The sequence below is a fragment of the Mauremys reevesii genome, linkage group 1 (genome assembly GCF_016161935.1).
Source record: "Mauremys reevesii isolate NIE-2019 linkage group 1, ASM1616193v1, whole genome shotgun sequence".
Lineage (NCBI taxonomy): Eukaryota > Metazoa > Chordata > Testudines > Geoemydidae > Mauremys > Mauremys reevesii.
In genome coordinates this window covers 299,246,253-299,262,738 of record NC_052623.1, presented here as the reverse complement: position 1 = coordinate 299,262,738, position 16,486 = coordinate 299,246,253, and the positions used below count along the sequence as shown (strand labels likewise).

At 41.7% G+C, this 16,486-nt stretch overlaps 1 protein-coding gene across 3 annotated transcripts in view; it reads left to right on the top strand.

The window, feature by feature from the left end:
• Nucleotides 1–16,486, top strand: part of XPOT (exportin for tRNA) — a 68,671-nt gene that overhangs the window by 11,180 nt on the left and 41,005 nt on the right. For 2 of the 3 annotated variants that reach the window (XM_039502367.1, XM_039502384.1), the window contains exons 2-4: nucleotides 7,759–7,892; nucleotides 11,467–11,549; nucleotides 14,484–14,540. In XM_039502367.1, coding sequence (XP_039358301.1) covers nucleotides 7,833–7,892; nucleotides 11,467–11,549; nucleotides 14,484–14,540 — 200 coding nt within the window. In that variant the 5' untranslated portion in view covers nucleotides 7,759–7,832. Of the gene's footprint in view, nucleotides 1–6,323; nucleotides 6,346–7,758; nucleotides 7,893–11,466; nucleotides 11,550–14,483; nucleotides 14,541–16,486 lie in introns of those variants that run through there. The other variant, XM_039502375.1, reaches the window with a different exon arrangement.

Genomic DNA, 16,486 nt, shown 5'->3' with positions numbered 1-16,486 from the left:
TCTGGCCCCACTCCGTGGGTTTAGTTATCGGAAACCAGTAAGACTGCTTATTGGTTAACAGATTAAACTTTTACATCCCTACTTATAGGCTGAGTGGCTGTCCCTCCCTGTCAGTCTCTGTGGGAGGCCATGCCTCCTTGCTGTCTTGTACCTGTAAAGGTGAGCTCAAAGGGGGGAATTAGCTACACCTAGTGCTCCGGTCCTCCGGCCAGGCAGAACAGTAGGCAGTCTAATGAGCCCCGGGCCCTCGGTCAGGGCAGGGCCTGAAAGCAATGGGTAGGCTCTGGCCTGAAAGCAATGCATAGGCTCTGGCCTGCAACAGGGTGGGGCGGCTAAGCAATCTGAGCCCCAGGTAAGGGTGAGCATCAATAAAGTCTAGAAGTTCAGGTAGGAGTGCCCGAGGAGTGCAGGCCTCCTGGCCTAAGGAGTGGGAGTACTGCCACTCCAGGGGTGGTGTGGCAGAAGGGGGACACAGGTCCTCCCAACTCTACCATGTCCCAGCCCAAGGCCTTAACAGTGGCAGAGTGGTCTACCACTGGGTCAGCGTGGATCCACTCACAACACACTGACCTTGGATCAGGCCAGCTCCTAACCAGGCTGTTGTCTGGTTTCCCTGGGCTGCTTCCTACTCTCCCCCTTGGATGTGCCTGTGTCTGTTGTCTTGGGGGGGCTTTGACCAGACTGCAGGCGGCAGCTCCTTAGCGTCTTGGTCAGCCCCAGGGAGATCCGGCCAGTCCTACAGCGGCAGCCTCGGCAACTCCTCAGTGTCTTGGTTGGCCAGCGGTCCTGGGAGCTCTGGCCAGTTCTCGGGAGGTTGACCCAGCAGCTCCTCTGCAGGCTCCAGCAGTAGGCAGGGTGCGTCCATCTCCTATGGTTGCTCCACTCCAGCTGAGCTGCAGGGCCTGCCTTTTGTATGTCTCCTCCTGTCTCGCCCTTCCGTTTTGGGGGTGGGGGAGCAGACATGGCTCTCCTGGTTTGGCCCACAAGAGGTGTGTTGTGGTCCGTCCTTGTCACTCTCTGAGGGAGGCCATGCCTCCTCGCTACAGCACTATTGAAATAATAAGGTAGTTTAAACTGGAAAAGGTTTGTTGGTGTAGCAATGTCTGCAAATCTCCTACTGTAGATTCAGTTTATAATGGCAAAAGCACTTTTATGCCAGCATAACCACATCTACACTAGCACATTTCACAAAAAAATCACACCCCCTAACAGACATTGCTAAAAGTTTCTAATGTAGACCTGGCCTAAGGAGACTTTGTGCTTAGAAGTTTGGGACTACCTCCAATATGAATGTATTTGGTTTAACTATTAGACCTTTTAACTACTTTTAAAAAGTTTTCTATGAACTTCAAAAGTGTAGGTGGGTGGGGAATGATTGTTTCTATGATTTTTTATATCATTATTAAGCCCCAGATCCACATTGCATTGTTAATGCAATTGCTCTAAAACAAGGCTGAAAAATCTAATTGAGAAAACTACAAACCCTTAAACAGTTTTGAAAAGTCTTAGAGTAGACAGATTAGAGGTTTGCTAATAAGAAATGAAACATCTCACCTTTATTGTTCGTTAAAGGGACACAGCTTGAAATCTTCTTTTTCAAAAAACGAGTTAAAGTAGTCTTGGGTCCTAAACTTGCCTCTGAGTCTCCTTGCCATGTTTGTAGTCTTATGATCATATTTTAAAATATGTTCCCTGTTAATATACAAGATAATTACAGAAAGAGGAGAAACTGACAAGACAAGGGAAACAAACTGAGTGTGCAAAATGCTGTCTAATGGACTAAGTAAACACTGGGGGGAAAAATCTGTAATCTTTCATTTGTTTTGGGAGCTATTTCTAACAAACAAGTTTTTAAAAAAATCAGCCCAAGTAACTTTTTAAATCCATGAAGATTATGCCTTTATCCTGTGTTGGAGAGAGAACGTGGGAAGCCTTGTTGAGTTTTCAGGATTTTTGCTTCCATTTCTGTCAGAACCTTTAAGGACTAAATTCACTTCATAAGAAAAGTTGTGCCTGTTACAGGTAGGTAGCTCATCATTACAATCCTTTATACATGCATTCAGTTTTATCTATTAAAAACCATCCAGCTGCCCTCCATAACACCAGTTTTATTACACTCTATATCAAGGGCTGAGTAGAAATGTATTTACAGCGCTTCCCTCTCCCTGGGTCCTGCCATTTAGCACTGTGGCTTACCCCTGACAGTGGAGCCCCAGCAGGAAAATGTATGTAAGACGTAAATACCAAGAAATGGGAGACTTTACTAATAGGGTTTCAGGCATTTTTAAACTATGGTCTCCTCTGACTTAATCTCTTCTTCCTATTGTCTTCCTTCCTTTCCCTCACCTCCCACAAACTGTCAGGCCTGCAGTAGATTATATCACACAAATTAAGAGAACAGACTTACGGGCAGGTCACTACAGCCGGGATCTATGCTCTGAGATCGATCCACCAGCGGTCAATGTAGTGCAGGGCCGCCCAGAGGATTAAGAGGGCCTGGGGCAAAGCAATTTCAGGGGTCCCTTCCATAAAAAAAAAAGTTGCAATACTATAGAATACTATATTCTCATGGGGGCCCCTGTGGGGCCCACGGCAAATTGCCCCACTTGCTGTGCTTCCTCCCCCAGCAGCCCTGGGAAAAATAAACATTTAAAAACCTGCTGCATCTCAGCACAAACCCAGTTTTGAGAGAACTTCTTTTCAGATCACCTTTACGGGGTATCGCTGGTTCTCAGCATCAGCTAGTGCTAAAAGGCACTAAAGCTCATTAAAAGGGTTGGATAAATATTTTCTGTCAAAACTTTTTTTTTGGATCGAAAACTAGGGGTTTTTAAAAAGCAGCAAAAAATCATGGCACTGTCAGCTTTCCTTCAAAATTTGTTGTTTTTTAATTGAAAAGCTGAAATTAGTCTGCCAAAACCTGAACATGGTTTGGGGTTTCAGAAGTGTGTGGCCAAATATTTGCTGCTAGCTGTGTTTGTTTAAAGAAACAATAAAGAAAAAATCTGCTTTAAAAAAAATCCAAAACTTTCGAACCACCTTCACTTGTGACCAAACGCCTAAGTCCATCTAGTCAGATTTTTCCAGGTTTCTGATACTCTGCTGGGTTCCTTGACTTATATCTGTCTCCATAACTTTGGGTTCATTTAGCTTAGAACATAAGAATGGCCATACTAGGTCAGACCAAAGGTCCATCCTGCCCAGTATCCTGTCTACTGACAGTGGCCAGTGCCAAGTGCCGCAGAGGGAGTGAACCTAACAGGCAATGATCAAGTGATCTCTCTCCTGCCATCCATCTCCACCTTCTGACAGAGGCTAGGGACACCATTCCTTACCCATCCTAGCTAATAGCCATTAAAGGACTTAACCTCCGTGAATGTATCTGTTTCCTAGAGACTGGCTCCACGGGGTCCCTCACAAACTGGAGACGGTTACTATGGGTTTGTCTTTAATAAGCTTATGTACATACTCCACGAACTGAGCATTTGAGCTTGTTCCAGAATCTGAAATGAGCCTATGTTGTGAAAACTGAAATGCTCAAAATAGCACATGCATGTGAATGGACACAGGGTGCTAAAATTAAATTAACCCAGGGGTTCTCAAACGGGGGGTCGGGACCCCCTCGGGGTCACGAGGTTATTACTGGGGGTCATGAGCTGTCAGCCTCTACCGCAAGCCCCACTTTGCCTCCAGCATTTATAATAGTGTTAAATATATAAAAGTATCAGAGGGGTAGCAGTGTTAGTTTGGATCTGTAAAAGCAGTAAAGAGTCCTGTGGCACCTTATAGACAGACGTATTGGAGCATGAGCTTTCGTGGGTGAATACCCACTTCATCGGATGCATGAATTCACCTACGAAAGATCATGCTCCAATACGTCTGTTAGTCTATAAGGTGCCACCGGACTCTTTACTGCTTTTACAAATATATAAAAGTGTTTTTAATATAAGGGTGGGGGGGTCACACTCAGGTTTGCTACGTGAAAGGGATCACCAGTACAAAAGTTTGAGAACCACTGAATTAACCCCTCTGGAGCCTCGGGGAATGCAGGGGAGGGGGGGGGTCTCCCTTGGTAGGGTTGGGAAGGAGGTAGGTGGTGTAGGATATTGCTCTTCTCATGTGATCCCTCCCCCACGGAAAAGATAACAGCTTGGCTCTTTGTGTTAAATAGCTGTCTGCAAGCCTCAGACTGCTGAATGAGCTTTAGGGTGGGGAAGGCTGTGCATCCCTGAACAGCCTGGCCCTGCCCCCTATCTGACCCCCATCCACTTCCTGCCCCCCGACTGCCGCCCTCAGAATCCCCGACCCATCCTGCTCCTTGTCCCCTCACTGCCCACCCTGAGACCCTCTCCCCAACCACCACCCCGGGACCCCCACCAACCCCCCGTCCCCTGACTGCCCTGACCCCTATCCACCCCTCCCCCCCCAAGTCCTGACAGACCCCCAGGAATGCCCACAATCCAACCCCCTTCCTTGTCCCCTGACTGACCCCAGAACCTCTGCCCCTCCCTGTCCCCTGACTGGCTCCGGGACTCCCTGCCCCTTATCCAACCCCCCCCAGCCCCAGCGCCCTGCCATGCTGCTTACCCTGCCTTCCCCCTCTCCCAGAGCCTCAGTGCGTCCAGGAGCGGCCCTCGACAGCACCACAGCGTCCTGGCTCCAGTGGGACCCAAGTTCCCACTGGTTGGCCCGGAGCTCACAGTCCCTCCCCCTTTCCACACGGCTCCGAGCGGGGAGGAGCTCAAGCCCCACTAGAGCCACACTGCTTTAGCTCTGTCCAGGGCCGCTCCTGGGTTACCTCCACCTTTCCCCTCTCTCAGAGCCTCAGTGCGCCGCATCCAGGAGCTGCCGTGGCCCGTGGACAGCACTGCAGCGGCATGGCTCTGGCGGGACTGGAGCTCACAGCCCCGCCCCCTTACCATGTGGCTCTGGCAGGACCGGAGCTCACAGCCCCGCCCCCTTACCATGTGGCTCTGAGCGGGGCGGAGCTCAGGCCCCACCCAAGCCAGGCTGCTTTAGCTCTGTCCAGGGCTGCTCCTGGACGCGGCATGCTAAGGCGCCGGGCGATGGGGGAAGGCGGAGACGGGGCTGGGGCCGGAGAATTCTCATGGGGGCCCCTGCGGGGTCTGGGGCAATTTGCCCCACTTCCCCCCCCTCCCTGGCCAGCCCTGATTTAGTGGGTCTAGTAAAGATCCACCAAATCGACTGCAGATCGCTCTCCAGTCAGCCCCTGTACCCTACCGCTGACGAGAAGAGTAAGATAAGTGGACGGGAGATTTTTCTCCGACTCCCCGCGGTGTAGACCTTGTGGTAACTCGACCTAAGGTACGTCGACTCCAGCTACATTATTCACATAGCTGGAGTTGCATGGTTTAGATTGACTTACCCACGGTAGTGTAGACATAGCCGGAGAGCGTCTTTTGGGACATAACAATTTTATAATCTACTCTGCTGCTTTAATGGCATCTGGATATTTTGAGCAAGTCTTTTGGTTTGTCCATTATATTTGGTAGGGTTTCAAGTGAAATCTTTGCTTTACAGAATGGCCTGTATATTCATTCTGCATTTGTTCTGAGAATAATCTTGTTGGTTTTTTAAAACAATTTCTACAGCTTGGTTTGCAGGGTTCATAGTTTATTCAATCTGAAAATTCTCTTTTATTCAGAACTCCAGAAAACAGCATTTCAAGTCAATTGGCATTACTCTAAGAAGGTGGTTTTCAAACTTTTTAGGCTGCATACCCCTTTCCAAATACTGTAGTTTACCGCATACCCACATCTGACATAGTGTCATAATATACCTATGATTAGATTGTCAAGTCTTACTAAATAAAATGTATTGTCCACCATTACTGGATTTTTGTCATGTACCCCCTGATGAGAGCTCTTGTACCCCTAGGGGTATATGTACCCCAGTTTGAAAACCACTGCTTAAGAATAAGTGGACTCTTTCTGAATAAAATTATTTCGTGGCTAATTTATCACCTTGTTCAGGAAAAGGTAGGATGTGTTTTGTGCAGTTTGTAGGGAACAAGTCCTCTCAGTATCTCAACTGCTATGGAGAGTAGGTTTTTATGAACACATCCATAAAGTATTAGTAGAAATAGTAATTTAAGTTGCTGATTACTACAGCCATAAGGTTAGAAATACTTTTTTTAAATATGATTTTCTAGTAATAGCTTAATACTGCACTTAAATCAAATGTGGGTAATCAAAACAAAAAAGCAAAACCCAACATTCTCTATGCATTGTAAATTTGAATTTACAGATTTTCTGATATGGAGCTTCTCTGTTAAATTGACAGGAAATTCTTTTGTGGGTTTTATTACAAGATGAAAGTTCAAATGTAAGAAAAACTTAAATTTGTTCATAGTATAAAAGAAAAGATGGAATGCTGTGGGGGAGGGATAGCTCAGTGGTTTGAGCATTGGCCTGCTAAACCCAGGGTTGTGAGTTCAGTCCTTGAGGGGGCCATTTGGGGGAACTGGGGTAAAAATCTGGGGATTGGTCCTGCTTTGAGCAGGGGGTTGGACTAGATGACCTATGATTCTGGGGCCGGTTTTGTTCAATATCTTCATTAACGATCTGGAGGATGGTGTGGACTGCACCCTTAGCAAGTTTGCAGATGACACTAAACTGGGAGGAGTGGTTGATACGCTGGAGGGTAGGGATAGGATACAGAGGGACCTAGACAAATTAGAGGATTGGGCCAAAAGAAATATGATGAGGTTCAACAAGGACAAGTGCAGAGTCCTGCACTTAGGACGGAAGAATCCCATGCACTGCTACAGACTAGGGACCGAATGGCTGGGCAGCAGTTCTGCAGAAAAGGACCTAGGGGTTACGGTGGATGAAAAGCTGAATTTGAGTCAACAGTGTGCCCTTGTTGCCAAGAAGGCTAATGGCATTTTGGGTTGTATAAATAGGGGCATTTCAAGCAGATCGATCATTCCCCTCTATTCAGCACTGGTGAGGCCTCATCTGGAGTACTGTGTCCAGTTTTGGGCCCCACACTACAAGAAGGATGTGGATAAATTGGAGAGAGTCCAGCGGAGGGCAACAAAAATGATTAGGGGGCTGGAACACATGACTTATGAGGAGAGGCTGAGGGAACTGGGATTATTTAGCCTGCAGAAGAGAAGAATGAGGGGGGATTTGATAGCTGCTTTCAACTACCTGAAAGGGGGTTCCAAAGAGGATGGATCTAGACTGTTCTCAGTGGTAGAAGATGACAGAACAAGGAGTAATGGTCTCAAGTTGCAGAGGGGGAGGTTTAGGTTGGATATTAGGAAAAACTTTTTCACTAGGAGGGTGGTGATGCACTGGAATGGGTTACCTAGGGAGGTGGTGGAATCTCCTTCCTTAGAGGTTTTTAAGGTCAGGCTTGACAAAGCCCTGGCTGGGATGATTTAGTTGGGTTTGGTCCTGCTTTGAGCAGGGGGTTGGACTAGATGACCTCCTGAGATTCCAACCCTGAGATTCTATGATTCTACCTCCTGAGGTCCCTTCCAACCCTGATATTCTATGATACTTTCTGGGCCACAAGTGGTGTCAGTGAAGGACATGAAGCCCTAATGTCTACAGTAGACCATAAGTATGAGTGTGTGGCTGTTAATAGATTCCATGTTCATGTGCATTTTAAAGGCTTACACATATGCTGGCAATGGTGATACTTCTGCTGTGATTATGCTGAGAGAGTTTGCTGATGTGTTTAGCGAATATTGTTTCTTCCAACTTTGCTGTTTTTTCCTGTTCACAGATGTTTGTAGTCCCTACCATAGGAGAAGGGGGCAAACCAGTTAAAAATAGGAAACAAAAAGTATAGCAACGAAGATGGATGAACAAGCCCTTCTAGGGCTAAACCCAAATGCTGATGCAGACTTCAGGCAAAGGGTAAGTTGGTTTTCCTCCATATTAGGTATGGCAGCCAGTTACTATGCAACTGACTAATACCCTATTGATTTGTCTGATTATTTAGATAACTGAAGAAAATGGAATGTAATGGGAATGTAGAATTGTATTGTCATTATGTATGCATGCAAGATGCAGTTCTTCATTTTACATATATACTATTGTACATTTACTATATATATATATACTGTCATGCTAAGCATGGCTTTATTCACTGTAATTCATCCTTGTTACATCTTTTCATTCAGTAGATTACACTTAAAACTCATTGTTTCTATTGAACACTTATGAGGTAGATTGTGGCATATGTACTATTAGTGTGTAGTTTAAACTAGTTACATAACAGCACTCCAAGAATATGGTTCAATATTAATCAATTTAAATATAAATTCCATTTCTCAGACTCCTTTTTCAGCTTTTAATTGTTGTATGCATTATCTTAAGTTATATTGTTTAAACTTTAGTACATTTTTAAATACAGCCACATGTGTCGCTCAGCACAAACTTAAAATCTTCTTTTACAGCACTTTTAACCTAAAATCAACAAATGCTGGGTCACGTAAAATTTTCATTAAGCTGCAGCTCATTTCTCCCTGACCACTATAAGATGTATTGCTTTGGCGCTCCTAGCTGGTAGGAGAAGCCATTGCAGTATGACAGGTTTCAAAGCCTACTGGACGGCTCAAGAGATGTTATCCGAAGTGTGTGCATCGGTGTGATTGTGCAGCTTTCCAAATCCTAGGAGTATGGTGTAGTAAAATCTCATTCTGTGGTCAAATTAGTGATAGAAAGGTAAGGGAGGTGTCAGTTGATTTGTAAACATCTATGGAATAATAACTTCTGTGGTGTCATCCTCTGTGATATGGCAGGGGGCACTCACTCCTCCCCTTTCAGCAAAGGCTCCCAGCTCCAGGCCCTCTGGTGAAAATTTTGATAAGTGTTGTCAGAAGTGGATCAAGTTTAGTATCATTTGAAAGCCCTTTCTCCCACAAACACAATGGTATCAAACATGACAAACCTAGAACAATTATTAGCTTTGTATTTGAGAAAATGTTTAAAAATTAATTTTTTGTAATTATACTTTAACACAGGGATGCATCGCTTACATAAAAAAACACTGATCTTTGGTAATACTAGGAAAGTTAAACTTGACATGTAGTACTGAACATCGATGGCATGCAAAATAAATATAGTGTCAGCCTTCTTTTGGGAACTACGAAGAAACTCCACTGAACGGTGTGAGGCAGCAGCTTCATTACACTATGCTGCAGTGAAATTCTTTGAGCAATTGTTCACATGCTGTAATTTTTTCCCGCAAGGTATGCAGTTAACTTCTCTTTTGTGAGAGTACAAGACAGGAGTTTCTTCATTGTGACATAGGAGATATTCATGGAGTCAGTTATTTTGTATTGAACAGGTGTAATACCATGGAGTTTCTCCTTTCTGATAAATTTTTAATTGTCTTCAGCATGTGTGTCAAACGCAAGGTAGACATCATAGGTCTAGTATTTTCTCTGGAGTCTCATAATGCAGTGTTTGGACAAATCTCGGCAGGTGTTAAGTTTCTGGTTTATTGAGAGCCTGTACCTCAGCCATATCATCTATCATTGCTATGCTAAAAGGTCATTGAGAGCATACATAGAATGCATGGAACTGATCTTGCAAGTTCTGTACCTTTTGGGAAGTGACTTCACACATCAGTATGCTTTTCAAAGAAGACATGTAGGCAGCATTTTTGAAGGTCAAGTGTTCAGATGTATGCTTCTATAGCAGTTGCAGCTTTCTCCATACTAGAATTTGGTTCACAGTATTGTTGCTGTACAAAATCCCCCAGATCTCAAGGATACTAAGGACCCAATTGCAGGTATCTCTGCAAAGAATGTGTAGTTTGCCAGGACATAGAATCCACCCTTCAGAGATCATTACGAGACACTATTAGCCATTGAACAGGCCTGTAAAGGCCCATGTCTAGTGTCACAACACATTTTGATTCAGTTCTGCAGATGTATTTATTCACGTGTTCAAGGTGTGTAAGGAATGTTAACTGAATTGTGGGATCAGTTGAGGTTAGCAAGTATGATTGGCAGGAGGAGTATACATGGGTTGTGCACTCTGGCATCCTGTGTAGTGGCAAGTTAAAGGTTGGCTGTCTTGGAATGTACCTTTCTCCTGAAATGGTGGTTTGTCCTGGATGTTGGAATCATTTCAGGGTATGTCTTCCATCTCTTCAGCTAAAGCTATACTGATTTTTCACTTCTGGAGTGCATCCCACTTTTGCACAATAACCAAGTGAGGTCAAGGTTAGTGAAAGTAGAAAGCTCTATTATAGATGATTTAACTGCTGCGTCATTGAAAACTGGACTTCTTGGCTTCAGAATTTTTGGACCTAGATAGGAGAGTGAGTCATGAGGTCAGGAACCTCTTTACAGGAGCAGTTCTTTTGCTGGCCCTGACAACACTTGAGGGGGACTAGTCCCCATTAATATGCTCCTGATAGCAGATCATAACAAATTCTTACTAAGAGATAACTGCTTCACACAGTTTTTCACCTTTGACTTATTGCAGAAGTAGGTGTTCTTCTCGAAATGCATGCCATGGGACCTAGAATAAGGCAAATCTTGGTCACAGCTGGCACTTGTCCTGGCAATTGCAACTTTTCCTAATGCCCAATTCACTTTCTCTCCAGTCTTGCCAAATTCAGGTTATGGGTGCACTTCTTATAGCATATAAGGTGCCACAGAGCGTTGTGTTTAAGTCCTCTGGAGTGGCATTCTCCAAAGATTCGACTACTAGCTGGTATTATTAGAATCCTAAAGATGCCTAAAAATGGTCAAAACCAAAGTAAAAACAAGGAACTTTAATAAAATACTTTGAGATTATAATTGTTGTGTTATGTAACTATGTGCATACCATTTGCAGATGGATTCCCGTGATTTCTGGCTGGATGCTGGCATCTTAACCAGCCTCGTTACAACTTTTGGCATAACAAAGCTGATGATCAGTACTAGTAAACAGTTTTCTTGCTGATGATGTCAGATCATCTTGAAGCATTCCTTCCATTTATAATAATCTATAATAATAAAACAATCAGTTATGTTCTGAACATTAACTGATAACTGTCAGTTGAGGGCCACAGTTTAATTTTGTGAGGGCTGCATGTTTGATGTGACACGGTTAAACTACAAATAAAAATATAAAATAGTAAGGTTTTTTTTTAAACATTTTCTTGATTATATATCTACATAATTATTCTATGTTTGTCATGTTTGGTATATGTTTGTGGGAGAAGAGGCTTTTGAATGATACTCAACTTGAGCCATTCCTGACAACACAGTATTATCAAAATTTCCATCAGCCAGAGGACTTAGAGCTGGGGGAATGGGCAGCAAATCCCCTTGCCCGACACTACAGGGTGACCCAAGGGAATTTATGATTCTGGAGCTTTTATGAATCAAATGATGCCTCCCTTACCTTTTGATCATGAACTTTCTTGGAATTACACATGCTTTACCTGGTCCTTGGCAATTATTAGTCAAATGTTTTGGGATAATTGCAGGCATTGGCCTATTTTGAACAGCTGAAGATCTCCCAAGATGCTTGGCAGGTCTGTGCAGAAGCGTTGGCCCAAAGGATATACAGGTAATAAACTATTTTTATGGATTTATAGTTATTCTCAAAAGTATGCTGAACACTGTGCTTCTCTGTGGCTTTTTTTGTTGCTAATCAGATTGCATAAATGGGATTGATTTATAATTAATCTGTTTTAATGTGTGCAAATGACTACTTTTTTACACTGTTTTTGTAACCGACCCTTTCTGTCATCGATTTATAACTCTCCTATAACTGGCTCCATGCTGAAGCTACACATAGTGTAAGATTTCCACCTAAAAGCAGACTTTTTATTAAAGTTGGCCCAAATTATTTGGCAGTGTGACATAGCTGTTTTTAAAATACACATAATGAGTAGTGTCCGTGCTTTTCTATAATCAAGGCTGCATTTTTTTTATGGGGAAAATGCCATTTTATGTATCAAAATGGCAATTTTCATAGGGAAATTAAATCTTCATACACAGATTTTTGTGCCAAATTCAGCCAAACAATGCTGAATTATTATGTACTTGGAGAAACAAAATTTCCACTTCTTAGCTTCTTGGAGTTTTACTTTGAAAAATTCCAAGGCTTATTGAAGGCTACAGCAAGCCAGTGGTAAGTGGGTTTAAAATAAGGTGGTGTTGGCTCCCACTCGTGTGCTGAGAATAGGCCATACTGTTTCTTATGAAATTATTAGTGCACCCTTAGTATGTAGCAGCAGATATGTACATATATTTTAACTAAACACCTCTGTTTTAGATTTTAAATAATGAATTAATGTATTCGCAGAACTGAAGTTAGGGCTTAATAAATGTCTGGTTATGACGAAATAGCTTATGGTGGCTTACTACTTCTGTACACCACTTCTAGTAACTTCCAGTGGTCTGAAGCATAGAAGAGCATGCAATGATTTGTTAAAACCAGACTCTGAAAAATTGGCATTTTGAGACTAAATTTGCCAAATATAGACTGACATTTTTCAGCAACAGATGGCCGAAAGAAGATCCTTCAGAGGGTACCTGTAAAGATAAATATAGTCAAAATACTTAATTATATACCACAATTAACCAGTTTGAGGGGCATTCAATGTGTTAATTTAAAACTTGTTGGGTGTTTTTGTTTGATGTCTAGACACAAACTGACTGCCAGATCTTGCTCAGTGGGATTACTTAACATGCTTTGTGCAGTTGACTTTCTCATGCCACTGAATTCTGCTAGACTGAGGGCAAGATGCAGCAAATCCTGTGGTATATGTTACACTCTTAAAAATCCTTTGCGAGTGACACAACTTTGTGGGATAGATAAAGTAACTTTGAAAAGCTGCATTAAATGGCATTTAACTTGTCACTGTAGGCTGGTGAGTGCCAGGTTCTGTGGCTAAAGTATCCATTAGCTTGCTAGGCATTTCATCAGAGTTTGGATGTTGAAACTAGAAAAGAAAAAGTTGTTTTAAGTTGTATTAAATGTCCTTGGATTGGCTATTTTGGATGTTAAATTTGCTTGCTTTTTGTAATTGCCATTCTTCTTTAACTTCAAAATACTGTACAAAAAATAAATTTGTTTAGAACCCTAACATTGATTTTGCAATTATTTGCTTCTAAAAGTAACTTTTTTCCTACCGCATAAAATGTTGAAGAGTTAACGTCTGCAATAATAAGGGGCAAAACACTTTACGAATTTTAATTTTGTATTTGGTATTCTGCTTCTGCAGCACTCCCATTTCTCACCACCTTGAGTGAAAAAGCATGTCTGGAAATACTCTCTCTTTTTTGCTGCAGCAGACCTGCTGATGACCGGGCCAGTTTGAGTTGTAATCTATCAATGTTTAATTTTGTGTATGAACGCAAGTTTTGAACTTTAATGTCATGCTAAAATCTTTCTCATGGTATTTGCCATTTGGGAGAATATTTGTTACACTGTAAATTACATGAAATTCAGTAACTCAAGAATAAACCATGAGAGGAATTGGAGTGTTTGCTCTGCCTCTAGTACATAGTGTATCATGAGAGGAGTAGAGCCTTTTTTTGCCCAAGATGGAATAGCTTAGTACTATACCCTGAAATGCCTTACTGGGATTAAAAATGTGATTTTTTTTAATTAAAAAAAATAGTTAAAACTAAACTGTGTTCATGGTGTCTTTAATTTTTTTGTCAAGAAAAAAGTTATATTGGCATAAGAACTATATCGTCCCATGTTCAGTGATGATTTTTAGCTTCAAATTATTTGTTACTGTGGAATGTATTGGAGTGTTCAGACTGTCATTTGTTTTAAAGTTGTCTTGACTATCATTACAACCCCTCTCCAGTTTTAACGGCCAGCTACAACTTTCCTTTAATGGGTCACTTACAGTGATGGTACACCAAACTTTTCCGAATTTGTTTATTAAAATAGTTGAGTTTTTCCTCCTCTAAATCACTTTGTAACAAGTGAAATTAAGCAGTAGGTGAAGTACAATTGAAAGCTGAAGCTAGGCTAGTGGTTGCTGTTTATAAACCATCCCAACCATTACTTTCAGTAGTGCCTCAAGTGGATGCCTGAAGTGGATGTCATTGTGATGGGTTTAAAAATTTTTTGCTGCAAGGAGCTGGAATTAGACTCTTACCTTTTGTAGCATAATATAAAATAAAACAAAACAAAAAAGCTTTAAATTCTGTAAGTAAAGCACCCCTTGACTGTGCTTTAGTTAAAATATAACAATTGAATAAACTAGGCAATATAACAAATGAGTTAAAAAGGAAAAAAAAATCAAAACTGGTTGTATGTTTGTGTATTTGTAATGACTGTGCTCATTTTCCTGACTGGTCAAGTACTCTGAAATGTTTGTAGCAGATGGAACAGATTTTCTTCTCTATAGTAGAGCAGTTCTTCATCACAAGAATCGATAACTGATTGCACAGTTCCAGGAATATATTCTTCCTGGAGAAATGGGCTGCAATATTTCCATTGTGTTGATTGTACTTTTTTTTCTTCTTCTAATTCCAGTGATGATCACATCAAGTTCTTCTGCTTTCAAGTTATAGAACATCAAATTAAATTCAAGTGAGAAATGCTTTTCTTCTTATAGTGTATAGAACAATTGTTTTCCCACTCACATTCTGTGCAAAGAAATTTAAAAGCTTTATCAGTAACATTCAAAATATTTTTACTTAAAAAAAGTAGACAGTAGAAACTTGGTTATTCAAACTTTTAGCCATTTTTCAGTTAGTTATTTTGGCTTTTTACTGCAATGTATATTAATTGCATTGAGAAATCCTGCACTTGGGCATATAAATTCTACTTTTCCCATTAAACTTACATAAATTAACTTCTACTATACCTGTATGTGTTGTGTTTACTATTGGTTTTTTTGGTCCTTTGAAGTGATAGTTTCTGTTGGAGATACTGTAGGTTTGGCTTATGTTGTTGTTTTTTAAAATGTAAAACTATTCTTAAATAGTGGGAAAATATATTTATTTTTGAAGGTGTTTTGCTTCAAACTGATACTTTTTTATTTATGTATGTGTGTTTGATTTTATTTTATATATATATATATATATATATAAAAACTAAAATATGGGGAGGGGGATAGACCGCAACCGCATATTAAGGTTGCAAAGGTGAAGAATTCAGAAGGTAGGAAATGCCAGATTTATGGTTGCTTATGCAATCTTAATTTGGCCCTGTTGTGTATATGTGTTGTGATACAAGCTTTAATTATGTGATCACATTATTTGTTTTACAGGACCCTGGCCTTATTAAATAAACGAGTAGTTATTCAATATATGTGTTTATCCTCTTCATTCAGTGTGTAGCCCCAGTTGTTATTTACTGCACACCATTCAAATCCTGTCCTGAATGTAAAATTATGTCCTCCTGGATGTTTCTGTGGTGCACTTTCCATAAAGTAATGAATGGTTATGAAGCATCCCAATATTATCTTCACAGTGCTCCTGTGAAAATAGGTATTATGCCCATTTAACAAATGAGTAAGTGAGGCACAGATTGCTTAAAGCCAAAAATGTCCATTAATGTTGAATGCCCAACTACTGCCCTGGTTTTCCAGAGTTCTTAACATTTTTAGAGCACACATGTCCAAAGCATAGCTCCAGTTGACTTCAGTTACAGTTGTGAGCACTCAGCACTTATGCAAATTTGTGCACCCAGAAAATGAGGAACACAAAGTTAGTGACCAACTCTGAAAATCTTCATTTGAATGACTTGCCTGACATCACATAGGAACTCTGGCAGAGGTAGGCATAGAATACAGTTGTTCAGATTAGCATTCATTTGCCTTTTTTCTGAAACTCTTTTACTGCAATCCCCTGTCTCCTCCACAACATGCCTCCTGGTTTCTGCAACAAATGAGCTGGGGGACTACAGACAAAAGCCTCATTCAGTACACCACCCTGGTTGTATGAGGCAGGCGTACTGTGGAAAACTTGCTTTTGACTGTTTTTCTTTTAACATAGGAAATTACATTAAAAAAAACTAATTTAAAAAAAAAAACACCCTGGAAAAACCAAGTTCCATCTCATAGAACCATACTGATCCCTCAGTTTGGGTTGCCAGCAGGGTTTGGACCTTGAGAGCCACAGCATAGACCTCTACCACTTGAACTAACCGAGTAACTGGTAGCTGTGTTATTCTCAGTATGTGGATCAAGCACTAAAGGAAGATGAGACACTTTGCCAGTGGGTTTTACAGCTATTGGATATCAACAGAGGAATGTAAAGACTCAGAATTCCTGGGTTCAATTCCAGGTTTTGGTGCGGGGGAAAGGAGAGAATGACACTTCTCTAGTAAACTCCCCTGTCTCTGTCCCTCTCCTTATCTGCTGCCCATCCAGGTGTCTGTATCCCACTGACTGTTGTCTTCATTCTTTCTACCTTCTGGTCCTGCAATATCCGCTCCCCAAGTCCTTGTGCTCATTTGCTTCTCTCTCCATTGCTCACTCTCTGCATTTGAAGTCAGGCTGTGTCTTTCTCTTTTGCTGTGTGGGCACCAGC